Source organism: Anabrus simplex, chromosome 14, assembly GCF_040414725.1.
Source record: "Anabrus simplex isolate iqAnaSimp1 chromosome 14, ASM4041472v1, whole genome shotgun sequence".
Taxonomy (NCBI): Eukaryota; Metazoa; Arthropoda; class Insecta; order Orthoptera; family Tettigoniidae; genus Anabrus; species Anabrus simplex.
Genome location: NC_090278.1, coordinates 46,537,308 through 46,551,904, shown reverse-complemented (window position 1 = coordinate 46,551,904; position 14,597 = coordinate 46,537,308). Strand labels below are relative to the sequence as shown.

Below are 14,597 nucleotides of genomic sequence, written 5' to 3'. Positions count from 1 at the left end.
CACAAATCCGAGCTTATACAATCATTTCCCAGGGGTTATCAAATACCGTTTCACATAGTAACCAACAAAGATGTGACAGCAAAAATTTAATTAGCATGTAGTCAACTGGCACACCTACAGTTCATGAAACACTACTGCATCACAAGTTTGAAAACAGGATATACATTTGCGCTACTCTGTGACGTCACTGATAAATATAAAAGTTTTGAAATAAATTTCTATCGGTTCAGTATTATTTACCTACTTTTACAAGATAATAAATCCACTTACTCAAAGAATTCTGGAAATCGTTTAGGCAACCTGAACGAAATTTAAAACTTCTCTTCTAGCTATCCATTTTATTAGTTTATATTAATTGTGTAAATGTGTTTCCAATCAACACAATACAAGCACATCACTGACAATGAGCACTAAAATGAAAAGTGGGGAAATGGAGGCAATCAGCAAGTGTGACCACACACTGGAACAAACATAATTCAATACCACGATATACTGTTATACTTACAACAATGTAAAAGATTTATTCGAAACTATGGTATCTAAGATGTAGCACTACTGAACTGCACGTTTAATTTCTACAACATAATATCTGATTTGGTGTTAACAAATGGAGGATTTTGAAATGAACAGTCTTTGAGTTATTGAACTATTGTACTGAGCCATCAATATATAGATTAATAATGAAGCTAAACAATTATGTTAGTTTGAAATTATTATGTTGGTTACAATGTATATAGAAAATAACAATTTTGAATTTGTAGATTTAGTTCATAATCTACAATTATACCTTTTTTCTGTGCATTGCTGTCGATACAATCATAAAAAATTACTGAGAATATCTGGAGGTAATGGTTGCAGATGGCATTTCAGATGACAAAAATGTGATGAACAAACGATTCAGTGACAGTAAAAGATAGAATATAGTTTTCACACTTGCTTAAGGGTATTGTACACAAATACACTTCAGAAAAATCTAGCTCTACCAGAGATCCTTTTGTAGATATATATATTCGATAACACTACATGAAAGGTCATTATGTATTATCATTGAGTTCCTGAGCATTTTAGATAATTTAACCAATAGAATTTTAAGATATTAGTGTTTAAATGTAATCTTCTGCAGAGGATTAAACTGATGAAAATGGCCAGATTTCGGATATAAAAGACAACTGTGAACAGGTACTATATATTCAATATCGTATAGGGTTTGTGGTGTACATACTTTGTATCTTCTTTGATGTATGGTACCAGCTGGTCAATTGTACCATGTTCTGTGAATATTTCCTCCTTTATACCTTTTGAAGGCTGCAAGTAAGAAATAAGAAAAGTGGATTAAAGATGTAAGGGAATAAAAATACATAGGCCTAAACAAGAAACAGCTGAGAGAATAAAATTCATATTGGTGCAATAAGAGTCTAATTAATTTATCTCCCAATTTAGAAATATAAGAATGGAGAGGAACAGTCAAAACCTCGGTGGCAAATGGTACACAAAAATACAACATTATCAAGCACTAAATTTTAAATTAAAAAGAGAAGAAGGCATTTCCCTAAATTACAGTATTATAAAATTTACACTAACAATTTTTCTATTAATCACGCAGCTCATGCTTAATAAATTGGTACAATTTTCAAAATTCTACACATATCTTCTGTACTTACAAACATAATCAACTCATGAACATTATGGGGACTTACTCAAATAATAGCATACAACTGCTATAATATTAACATATACATTGCGTTTATTTATTCTTTTTACATATTTTGGAACCCAACAAGCATAAGGACCTGCAGCATCTTAACCAAAGCCCCTTTTACCACTGCTAATGATAAGAGAGATAAGAACATGAAAATGAACACATTACAGGACAGCAGTAGGCAAGCAATAGAAAACGAGGAACACGAAAGGACAAATACTATCTCCAAATCCTTACCCAATACCATTCCTTGCTTCTATATCCCTTCCTGTTGCTCCCTATTTCCACTCTGACAACCTATCACTTTCCGCTGTTCCCATCTTTCTATACATGACATTGATGTAATGTCATGTTCATCTGTTTCGCCTACCCAGGATGAGATGGTGAGGAGCAGGCTCAAAGTATTCGTAAATTGTTTCACTCTTTTCTGATACTCTTGGTGTTACTGACCTTATCGAATACAAGATTGAGGTTACGGATTCGATTCCAGTTAGATTTCCACCTTATAGGCTATTGCCACCTAAAACGAAAGCTCTTAAGGAGATCATCGATCAAATGTTTAAAGATGGTATTATTCGACCTCCTAAGTCGGAGTATTCATCGCCCATTTTTCTTGTTCCAAAACCCCAAGGTGGCTTCAGGCCTGTGATTGATTATAGGGCTTTGACTGTACGGTGGTGTTACAATCTGTGCCCCTTCCTGACCTTCATTCTTGTTTTCCATGTTTTCGGAAAGCCAAGTTCTTTACCATCCTTGACCTGAATCAGGCATACAACCAAATCCCTCTAGCTGAAGAATCGAAACACCTGACAGCTTTTGCCACGGATTGGAATTTGTATGAGTAGAACCGCTCACCTTTCGGGCTCCCCACGGGGCACCTGTTCTTACTAGACTGCTAGATAGGGTCTTTGAATTTGAATACCTGTATCACTACCTTGATGATGATGTTGTATGTTCCGAGACTTTTAAAGAACACCTGGTTCATCTAAAGGAAGTACTCAATCGCCTTCGTAAGGCTGGGTTGACTGTGAAGTTACCCAAGGTAGCTTTTGCTAAGCCTTCCATGTCATTCTTACGGCACATTGTGTCGCCCGATGGTGTTCCATTGATCATTCTAGAACAAAGGTCATCTGTGATTTCAAACCTCCTAAGGATATCGAGGGTATTGCCAGGTTCATAGGCATGGTGAATTTCTTCAGGAAATTTATTCCTAACTTCGCTAACAGAGCAGCACCCTTGAAAGGCGTTAAATATGAATGGGGCCGTCCCAACAAGCCGCTTTCGAAGATCTGAAATCAGCTCTTTGTAATGCCCTTGTATTAGCTATGCCTGATTTCTCAAAGAAATTGAGTGTCCAAACCGACGCCTCGTCATCAGCGGTTGCTGCTGTCCTTCAGGAAACGGAACTCGGAAGTCGACCAACTGCATATGCTTCTAGGACATGTTCGGCTCAAGAGGCCAAATATTCCATCTATGAACTTGAGGGATTGGCAGTTTTGTTTGCTCTAGAGAAGTTTGGTTTCTATCTGGAACATGTCAAATTCGACGTGGAAACAGATAACCAAGCCTAGTGTTGGGTTTTCTCTAGGCCTCGTCGTACTGTTCGTATAGCCTGCTGGGCCATCAGGATCTCTGCCTTCCAATTTGATGTGAGGCATATTCGAGAATCGGATATAATGGTATTGCGGATGGACTAAGCCGTGTTTTCTCATGAAGCGGAGACCACCGAACAGGAAGATAGTTCTTCTCTTCCCATGCACATACATTCGGGCATTAATGTCATTCTAACTGATGCCCCCATGTTATTTCGGGATACTGAAAAATACCAACGTGAAAATCCTGTGCTTGCTCCTATAATGGAAACCCTTTCTTCTGGGAAACATGTAGTCCCTTATGTGTTGAGAAACGGGGTTTTGTGTTCCCGTCGAGGCATGATCAAAAGATGAAGGTGGTAGTTCCAGCTGTGCTTGTGCCTATGATCTTCAAGTACTATCATGAGACCCCATTAGGGGGGCATTTAGGCACTTTCAAAATTCGGGAAATGATCCGAGAAATGTTCATTTGGAAAGGTATGGACGGTGAAATTTGAGAATTGGTAAAAGCTTGTAAATTTTGCTTGCTTAGTAAGCCCACCTTGTCCACATAGCTAGGTCTACCGTCATGTCATCAAGCGTCTCGCCCCATGGAACATATATAAAGTCGGACCTTTTCCTCAATAAAAGAGAATGCCAATAAAGTTACTCTGGTGTGTGTAGATTGTTTCACTAGATTTTCCTGGTTATTTCAGACTAAGCTGCCTACCGCTCAGTCTACTATTCCTTGTTTGAACACCATATCTGGTTCTTTTGGCCCCTGTCAATTTACGGTAAATTCCGTACATTATTTTTCGATCTTGCTATATCACATGTAGCTACTTCAGCTTATTACCCTCAGTCATCTCTGGCTGAGCATGACAATCATAATACTAGATCTGCTTTATTTGACAATTCATCATGAAGATCATTCCAGGTGGGATACTTCCCTGCATTGGTTGGCTCTTACTTTAAATTCAGCGGTTCATGAATCCCGTAAGTTCACTTCCGCATCTCTCATGTTTAAATGTGTTCCTAACACACCATTCTCTAAGCTTTGGGCACTTGATAACATATTACCAGAGACAATAGACCACGATAATCTTAGAGATCTATGGAAGAAGGCTAAACAAAACTTAAAGGCTTCACATGAAAAGGTTAGAGAGAGATATGATCATGGACATAGGCCCACCAATTTAAAAGTCGGAGACCAGGTCATGGTAAAAAATGTTGCTCCTGTGGGCAAGCTTGCCCTCAGATTCCATGCGCTGTGCTTCATTTTATAATTTCTCACTCCGGTTACATTATACACAGGGGCTACTATAGCAACTCTCCATTCATCTGGTATAGCTCCTCCGACCAAACAATAATCAAATAAGTACTTCAGATATGGTACTATATCCCAACCCATTGCCTTTAGTATATCCCCAGAAATCGGATCAATTCCAGCCGCTTTTCTAATTTTCAACTTTTGTATCTTATTGTAAATGTAATTGTTATCATATGTAAATTTTATTACTTCTTTGGCCTTAGTCTCCTCCTCTATCTCAACATTATCCTTGTAACCAACAATCTTTACATACTGCTGACTGAATACTTCTGCCTTTTGAAGATCCTCACATACACACTCCCCTTATTCTTTAATTATTCCTGGAATGTCCTTCTTGGAACCTGTTTCTACCTGAAAATACCTATACATACCCTTCCATTTTTCACTAAAATTTGTATGACTGCCAATTATGCTTGCCATTGTGTTATCCTTAGCTGCCTTCTTTGTTAGATTCAGTTTTCTAGTAAGTTCCTTCAATTTCTCCTTACTTCCTCAGCCATTTCTAACTCTATTTCTTTCCAGTCTGCACCTCCTTCTTAGTCTCTTTATTTCTCTATTATAATAAGGTGGGTCTTTACCATTCCTTACCACCCTTAAAGGTACAAACCTGTTTTCGCATTCCTCAACAATTTCTTTAAACCCAACCCAGAGTCTGTTTACATTTTTATTTACCGTTTTCCACCGATCATAGTTACTTTTTAGAAACTGCCTCATGCCTGCTTTATCAGCCATATGGTACTGCCTAATAGTCCTACTTTCAAGACCTTCCTTTCTATCACATTTATTTTTGACTACGACAAAAAACAGCTTCATGAGCACTAATACCATCTATTACTTCAGTTTCCCTACAGAGCTCATCTGGTTTTATCAGCACCACATCCAGGATTTTTCCCTCTGGTTGGTTCCATCACTTTCTGAATCAGCTGTCCTTCCCATATTAACTTATTTGCCATTTGTTGGTCATGCTTCCTGTCGTTCGCATTCCCTTCCCAATTGACATCTGGCAAATTCAGATCTCCTGCTACAATCACATTTCTTTTCATGTCGTTTCCCACATAGCCGACTATCCTATCAAATAATTCCCAATCCACGTCAGTGCTACCCTTTCCCGATCTGTACGCTCCAAATATATCAAGTTGCCTATTATCTTTAGAAATGAGCCTTACACCTAGAATTTCATGTGTCTCATCTTTAACTTTTTCGTAGCTTACAAATTCTTCTTTCACCAGAATGAACTCTCCCCCTCCCACCATTCCTATCCTATCTCTACGATACACACTCCAGTACACGTTATAACACTTGTAACATACTTTGTATTTACACACTCCAGTGCCGTGAGAAAATTTCTGCATCCATTATATCATTTCTCAGCCATGATTCAACTCCTATTACAATATCTGGCAAATATATATTGTGCCGTTTCACAGTTCTTTATAAGAGCTATAGTAACAAAGATGGAGTCTCTGCGATCAAAATGTCAAATAAAATACATTTACCGTCAGTACGGGCCGAATTATAAGTCTTTTCGTCGGTCAGTTACGGTAATAGCCGCGTATAGAAGGCGCAGAAAAAAATGACAGATGGACATTATTTGAAACCATTATTCAAGAAAAAAAAATGCTCATCATTTATTGTATAATCTGACTTCGGTGTGTTGAGAAGACGTGAAACTCGATTTAAAAGGGATTATCCAGCGGAGTTGTATACTAGGGATTGGAAACGAAAATTTAATTCCCGACGACACGCTAATTTGCGGAGATCAAGATTTAAACGCCGCGCGGGAGATTTAATACGTAAAAGAAGAGATAAAATATACTACAGTGGAACTACGTCACGCAGTGACGCAAAACCTCGGTGAAATTTTCCCGATACCGTTTAACATTGAAAGACACCTACGGACCAGTAATTGAATGCATTTAGGCTAATAAAAGACGGCGGAAAGAAATTTATTTTCAAATCAGAATATACAGAACATCTGTCTTAGACGATTTTGAACTATTTATTGGATTAACTGTGTCCCAGTAAAACCTATGCAATCTGAGCAACGCAAGAGCTATAGTAATTGGAAGATGTCAGCAATGAGTCAAATGTTCTATCATTGTTCTGTTCCATACACACGAGTCTTCACCATGGGTCTGTAAGGAAGCAAGGCGATGCTGCTTGGATCCTGACGAGGCGAGACGATGTTGGCTGTCCCGGATGACCAGTGATCGATGTTGAGAAGCTACGATGTACCCGACCACTTGTGGAGGAACCAGATGACGAGATCCTAGTCTCAGATGACCGGAGATGAGGAAACGCCGAGACCATCTTGAGCAAAGCTAAGTCCATTATCCAAGTCGTTTTCGTAAGTAAGAATATATTATTTCTTTTATTGCTTGTTAATATTTGTTTGTGCGAACACAGTGCGTAGATAAACATCTAGCTGAATTGATTGGAAGTAGGTACTCATCCGTATGAAACGTCAATTCCATTTGTAGGCGTGGTCACCAAGTGATGTCCCGATCGTAATGTTTTCCAGAGATATGTGAGGAGAGATCGCTAGAGTTATTATTATTATTATCAGTGATGTGTAAAGAGTGAAGTTGGCATTAATACCTGCGTGTCCTAAAGTTAAGCAACGTCAGTCTGTTCGAGATCATGCATAGGATGTGTGTTATGAAGGAATGGCAGTAGACTACTCCAAGTTTACGTTAAAATTTGGCACTATGACTGTAGTAAGTAAAGTAGGCATTTTAGGAATGTCACGGCACGTTGGTGTGCAAGTAAAGGTAATGATTTACATGATGAAGTGATAATGTGGCTTTATATGAAATATGAGTAATAATTGACGCGTCATGGATATGATACAGAGTTGTTGATGATGTATGATGGTTGTAGTTATTGTTTCTTCGAGAGAGATAGTCAGAGTTGTACGAAGTAAGGTCTCGTGATTTCAAATGGTGTAGCTGAGAAGGTCACTGATTTCTAGCCAATTCCACACAATGATTCTGAAGCCTACGCAGTTTTACCTAGCTCAGGATATGATCTCGAGACGTGTACTGCAATGTTTTCTTTTATCCATATTAAGTTACCTAGAGAAGCATATATGTACTCTGGATAGATTTGAGCCTTCACTGATTTACTTAGGATGATCTTGAAAACTCTCACTGAATATAACTACATTTCTGTATAAATTTCAACCTATAGGCCGATCACTGGTGACCTAGATTTTCAAAGGAGAATCATTTTTCTTTTAGTTGGAGATAGTGTCATACGATTAAATAGATTTTCCATTGGTAGTATGTGTTATGATAACTCTGTATGACAAGTGTGGTGACGTTTCTTGCTACTTCGTACGCACGTAGTCTAATGTCAATAAGATAAAGTCATTTTACCTTAAGTTCATAAATTAAATCTTGCGAAAATGTTACTTATAGGGTGATTACGGCTTACAATGGACGTAGCTTAGCTCATGATGTGTAACACAAGGAAATATGAGCGTATAAGAAGCAACTAAGTAGGCAGAAATGAATGTTTAAAAGGTAAAACATCTACGAGTGTACTTGTCAAAACAATGCAAGAAGAGCTTTATAATAGCCTTATTGATAGTCTTAAAACTGCAGCCAGACAATCAGTCAGTGAAAATTTAAGTAATGTGACAATTTTTAGAGTAAGTTTTAGGTGTTATTTACCAGAATCAAATGCGGATTCAAAGAATAATTGACTTAAACAACTGGAACTCCATTTCTTGACTGAACATTAGCTCAGAAATTCCATTTGCGATTCTTTATTTCTCAAAGGAATACCACTAGAAAGACTGTAAATAATAGTTAATAGGATTTTTTATTTTCTTCTCTGAGGATGCATCCTATAGTCTTAATGTACTTAATTTTAATGTTGATTTTCTTGCCAAGAAGGCACTTGTAAATACCATTATCTGTGTTCAATTTAATTTATTTAGTCATCACCCAACTCGGTAGGTGAATTGAAAGAGAAGGAAAGGGTAGCTTTTTCAAGAATCTCCCCAGATGTTACATGTAATTTATACTAATGATTGATGATTTTGGAGATAAATGAGTTTTAAGAAAGGAAGCAATTTATGCCGAGAAGGCATTCATTTAGGTTGAAGTCGAAAGATGTGATTTCTCTAAAAGTTGTTGACGGACATGAATTATTAGGTTGACAAAGAGTCACTCATTACAAGAGCTACTTCATTAGTAAAAATTTGAAATAATTTCTTGAATATTTGATTTAATATTTAAATAAATATGGAATAGTGAAACCTAAACACTCTTTCTCTGTGTTCTTAGAATAAGGATTAGTTGTAAGACTGTAGTAGTAACAAGCGACGACGATTTCCATAAGAATTAATGAGAATGGTACCTAACTAGATACGAGTAAGAGACGTCTTTCTGCGTTAGTTAGAGACTACCGTTGGTCGACCTGGACGTTTTTCTGTTACGGAACTCACACCCGTAGAACTTAGTTACCAGAGTTTTTGAAGTTAGAGCTAGTCAGGATCTCTTGTGTCCATGCCTGGACGCGGGAACGGCGCAAGTAGAAAATGTCGCCCATACGTGAGGCAATTTGAGAAAGACACCGTGGTCAAGAACCGTTGGTCGCCAAGTAGAAAATGGCGCCTCAACGTGATGCGAATGGAGAAAAACGCCACGGGAACTGTTGGTTGCAAACCAAATAGAATTTTTTTTGAGATACTCATGTATGTGGAAATTCAAGAGAAAGTCGTCGTGGGAATTCCAAGAGAAAGAATACGACACAGAACTGTGAAGAGGCCGATTCCCATATGTAGCAATAAGAATGAGGAAAACATCAGGAAACCTGGTAAGAAGATGACAGAGATGATAGTCGAATGACGGATCTTTGGTGCAATATTAGAGTAAAATGGGAGAATTTACTCAAAGAAGTGGGTAAGATGAAGGAGATATTTTAGAAATTAATGGATGAGGAATTATTGATGGTAACAGCAAGATGATTGCATGGAGATGGAGATGTCATACGGTAATTTCTTACTGGACTGTTATGCGTTATTATCTTAGGGGATCGAAGTGGACACAGCAAGATATTAGACTGTGAGAACGAGTAGATGCCCAGTGTAGATAATGGAATAGGAGAAAGAAGAAATGGATGATTGCTCTGAAGAGAATAGCAGCAAATGGCTGGTAGCAGTCAGAACTCGGAAAGAAGGAGAGATTACCGCTAATATGTCAATCTATTTAGATGTAACTTAGATATAAGAGATAGATGGTAAGAGGTTATTTGAGTTATTTTCAGTTAAGAATTGGAGTTATAAGTACATGAACAAGTACCTCATATTTCCTAGTGTGATTGGGTCAACATCGTGAGCTGAATCAGATCCAAGTAGTGAAGCCTGCCTGTGTATTTGCTGAATATATATATTGTTGATTGGAGCAGTGGGAGAGACATTGTTGGAGAACTTGAGTTGTGGAGAATTTAGGGAAAAATATAGAGTTTATTAGGATTTTTAGAATTTAGAATACTAATTGAATATCGATATGACGACGTTAAGCCATTTGAAAGCTCAATTTGAGGAGTATCAAAGGGAACAACGAGAAGAACAAGAGCAGTATCGGAAAGGCCAAGAAGAGAAACAAGATAAATATCAAAAAGAACAGGAAGAGTAAGAAAGAAGACAGAAAGAAGAGCATCAGGAATGGTTGCAGGCTATAAAAGAAATGATGGAAGAAGCTAGAAAGGAGAGATTGGAAGAGAACAGGAAGCGTGATGAAGAAGCTAGAAGACGCAACGAGGAAGCTAAGAAAGAGAGGCAGGAAGAAATGAGAAAGCAGGAAGAGACGTTGAAGAAGATAATGGAAGAAATGAATAAGAAACAGGTGGAAGAAATGGCTAAGAAGCAGGAAGAAGAGAAGAATAAAGAGAGACAGGAACGAGAAGAGAAGGAGAAGAAGCAGGAAGAAGAGAAGAATAAAGAGAGACAAGAACGAGAGGAGAAGGAGAAGAAGCAGGAAGAGGAGAGGAAGAGAGAGAAGCAAGAACAAGAGGAACGATACCAAAGATTTATGGAAGAAAAACATAAAGAAATGATGGAGGAAATAAGGAGAGGTCATCAAGAACAAAAGGAAGAAATGAATAAATATCAGGAGAAGATGGAGGAGATGAAGAACAATATAGATGAATGGAAAGCTGAAATTAGTGGAAATATGGAAGAGAAGAACCGAGAGATACGAGAAGAAATAAACGAAATTAGGAGAGAAATGACAGGGAACAATAACTATCTCCAGTCTTTAAAGGAGAATGTAATAAAAGATTTATCAGATAATATGGAAAAGTTAAGCCTAGATTCCCAAGAAAAGTGGAGATTATGTGAGGAAAGTATAGGAAAACTAGGTGAGGACGTGCAAACCACGAGCACAAGTCTGGAAAAGAAGTACAACCAGGCTGCAAACCAAATTGGAAGCAGAATAACGGAGATAAGAGACGAAATAGAACAACATAAGGATGAATTAAACCAAAGAATATCGAAATCTGAAGAAGGGCTTCGGCAAATGCAAGCTCAGTTACAAGAAATTCGAGAGGAAGGACCAGGAAAGACTGTTATGATGTCTAGTAGCGAGCGGAACAGAGGAGTTGAGTTTCAAATAAATGAAAGAGAAGTGACACCCATACCAGTCACACGTTCTAACCACAGTATGGGGGAAACAAATGTGGATAACGGAAACAGTGGGTATCCTACGATTATTAATGTCATAAAAACCTTCGATGATAGACCGAAGCACTTTAATAATTCCACCAGTATTTCGCCCAAACGTTTCCTTAGGGAAATGGAGGATTACTTCAAGGAACATGGCATCGCTGAGGAGAAGAAATTGAAAATAGTGGAAAAGCATTTAGATGCTAATCCAAGCTTATGGTTCCAAGCATTTAAATATACTTTCCATGAGTATAGTGACTTTAAAACGGCGTTCTTACAGAAATTTTGGAGTCCGGAAATGCAGCAGAATTTACGCCTAGAGTTGTACTCTCGCAAGTATGCTACGAACGGTCAAACAGGGTTTAGTGATTACTTCGCCTACCAGTTTCACCGTTTTCAAGACCTTGATTCGCCACCCAGTGAGCTTGAAGCGATCAAGACGATACAACGACAATTTCCCTCAGATATACAAAGGCTGCTGGCTACTGCTAACCCAACTACGGCAGTGCAAATGGAAACGACACTTAGACAGATCGATATGAATACAGCACCACACCCTCAAAGAATGACTAGGAATGCTTACGGTGAAGAAACGGTTAATGTGCTCACACAGGAAAACATCGATGGAAATACCCCTGAAGAAAGAGGAAAAATGAACAGGAAGAGACAATGGGGAAACCAGGAGAATGGAAGGAGAGATGAAGAAAAATGCTATTGCAGGAAAGGGTCCTACAACCAAGAAGCATATAGGGGAAATAGAGCATATAGACCCAACATGCGATACAGGAACCCGTATAGAGAAAACAGAGGAAGAAATAATTTCAGAGGAAGATACGGTTACGGAAAAAGAAGTATGAGAGACAACCAAAAAAGGGAAACTTATAATCGGAGACCTACACGCGATGTAAATGAGGACCGAAAAGAAAAGATCAAGTGGGAAAAAGCAATTAGAGAACAGGACGTCAACGCTGATGTAGAGGGAGCGGAGAGTCTTGAGTTGCAGAGATACAAAAAGAGGAAACAGGAAGAACAAATCCTCGATCCAAACGCGAGAGAATTCGAATGTAGAAGAGAAAATGAAAAGATAACAAGCAAAAAAAAAACGCCGATTTTGAATTAGAAGGTGAGGTTGAGAATATAAAGAACGCATTGGATTCCAAAATTCACAGTTATTTCATAACGCAGGTTGATTCATGGGAAATCGATTCGGAAGAACTGATAAAGGATTTGACAGTACATCACATGAAAAGAAAATATGAATTGCCTATTATCGTAGCAAGAGTTGGAGAGCTGAAAGTACGTTGCCTAGTTGATTCTGGGGCTAGCATCAGTGTGCTTTCGAAGGAATTATTCCAAGATATGAGTAGAAGAATGAAATTATTAACCATCCCAGTTTCGAAAATTAAAATAAGAGGTATAATTCCGGATAAAACGGTGGAATGCAATATACAAACATATTTGGAAATAAATATTGGAAACAGGCACTTTGAGCATCCATTCATATACATGAATCCAGCGGACAGATACCTAAAATTATTCATCATAGTATTAAACCTGAAAGACCTTGGGACACAATTGTTCACCTACCTGCTGAACCTAACTTAGATATCAACGAAATTAACAAACTGGTTCGAGAGAGTCTGTACAGACAAGCACAGAGAAGGTTAAGGAGAGTACAGCATAAGAAATCCAAACCTGAGTTGAAGAAAGGCGATCTTGTATTAATAAAGAAACCCGCAATTTCCAGTGCAACGAACAAAATCTTTGCGAAATTCCTGCATTTATTCGAAGGACCATTTAGAATTAGCCGTTCATTCAGAAATAATGCATACGAAATTCACGACGTCAATGGAAACAGTAAAGGAGTACATAACAGTGCAAACATCAAGTTATATTTCAAGGAATAGAGAAGGGGCAAACCATCTCAGGTGACGACGAGGCAAAGAAGTACGGATTGAAGCCACTTACATCATGAATAAACAAATTGTTCCGAAGAAAGGAGTAATAGTAGAAAGCAGAACTTATAAAGAACAGTGAAAAGTCCCATTTTAAGAAGGAAGACGAATATAATAAATATATAGCAAGCCATATATTTCTTTTAACGTAGGGGAAGTTAATGTGCCGTTTCACAGTTCTTTATAAGAGCTATAGTAACAAAGATGGAGTCTCTGCGATCAAAATGTCAAATAAAATACATTTAACGTCAGTACGGGCCGAATTATAAGTCTTTTCGTCGGTCAGTTACGGTAATAGCCGCGTATAGAAGGCGCAGAAAAAAATGACAGATGGACATTATTTGAAACCATTATTCAAGAAAAAAAATGCTCATCATTTATTGTATAATCTGACTTCGGTGTGTTGAGAAGACGTGAAACTCGATTTAAAAGGGATTATCCAGCGGAGTTGTATACTAGGGATTGGAAACGAAAATTTAATTCCCGACGACACGCTAATTTGCGGAGATCAAGATTTAAACGCCGCGCGGGAGATTTAATACGTAAAAGAAGAGATAAAATATACTACAGTGGAACTACGTCACGCAGTGACGCAAAACCTCGGTGAAATTTTCCCGATACCGTTTAACATTGAAAGACACCTACGGACCAGTAATTGAATGCATTTAGGCTAATAAAAGACGGCGGAAAGAAATTTATTTTCAAATCAGAATATACAGAACATCTGTCTTAGACGATTTTGAACTATTTATTGGATTAACTGTGTCCCAGTAAAACCTATGCAATCTGAGCAACGCAAGAGCTATAGTAATTGGAAGATGTCAGCAATGAGTCAAATGTTCTATCATTGTTCTGTTCCATACACACGAGTCTTCACCATGGGTCTGTAAGGAAGCAAGGCGATGCTGCTTGGATCCTGACGAGGCGAGACGATGTTGGCTGTCCCGGATGACCAGTGATCGATGTTGAGAAGCTACGATGTACCCGACCACTTGTGGAGGAACCAGATGACGAGATCCTAGTCTCAGATGACCGGAGATGAGGAAACGCCGAGACCATCTTGAGCAAAGCTAAGTCCATTATCCAAGTCGTTTTCGTAAGTAAGAATATATTATTTCTTTTATTGCTTGTTAATATTTGTTTGTGCGAACACAGTGCGTAGATAAACATCTAGCTGAATTGATTGGAAGTAGGTACTCATCCGTATGAAACGTCAATTCCATTTGTAGGCGTGGTCACCAAGTGATGTCCCGATCGTAATGTTTTCCAGAGATATGTGAGGAGAGATCGCTAGAGTTATTATTATTATTATCAGTGATGTGTAAAGAGTGAAGTTGGCATTAATACCTGCGTGTCCTAAAGTTAAGCA

The 14,597-nt window shown here is 38.1% G+C and overlaps 1 protein-coding gene across 2 annotated transcripts in view; it reads right to left on the bottom strand.

Moving 5' to 3' along the window:
- Positions 1 to 14,597, bottom strand: part of LOC137503013 (zinc finger protein ZFP2-like) — a 46,091-nt gene that overhangs the window by 12,383 nt on the left and 19,111 nt on the right. For both annotated transcript variants that reach the window (XM_068230363.1, XM_068230362.1), the window contains exon 4: positions 1,223 to 1,305. In XM_068230363.1, the coding sequence (XP_068086464.1) occupies positions 1,223 to 1,305 (83 nt within the window). The remainder of the gene's footprint in view (positions 1 to 1,222; positions 1,306 to 14,597) is intronic.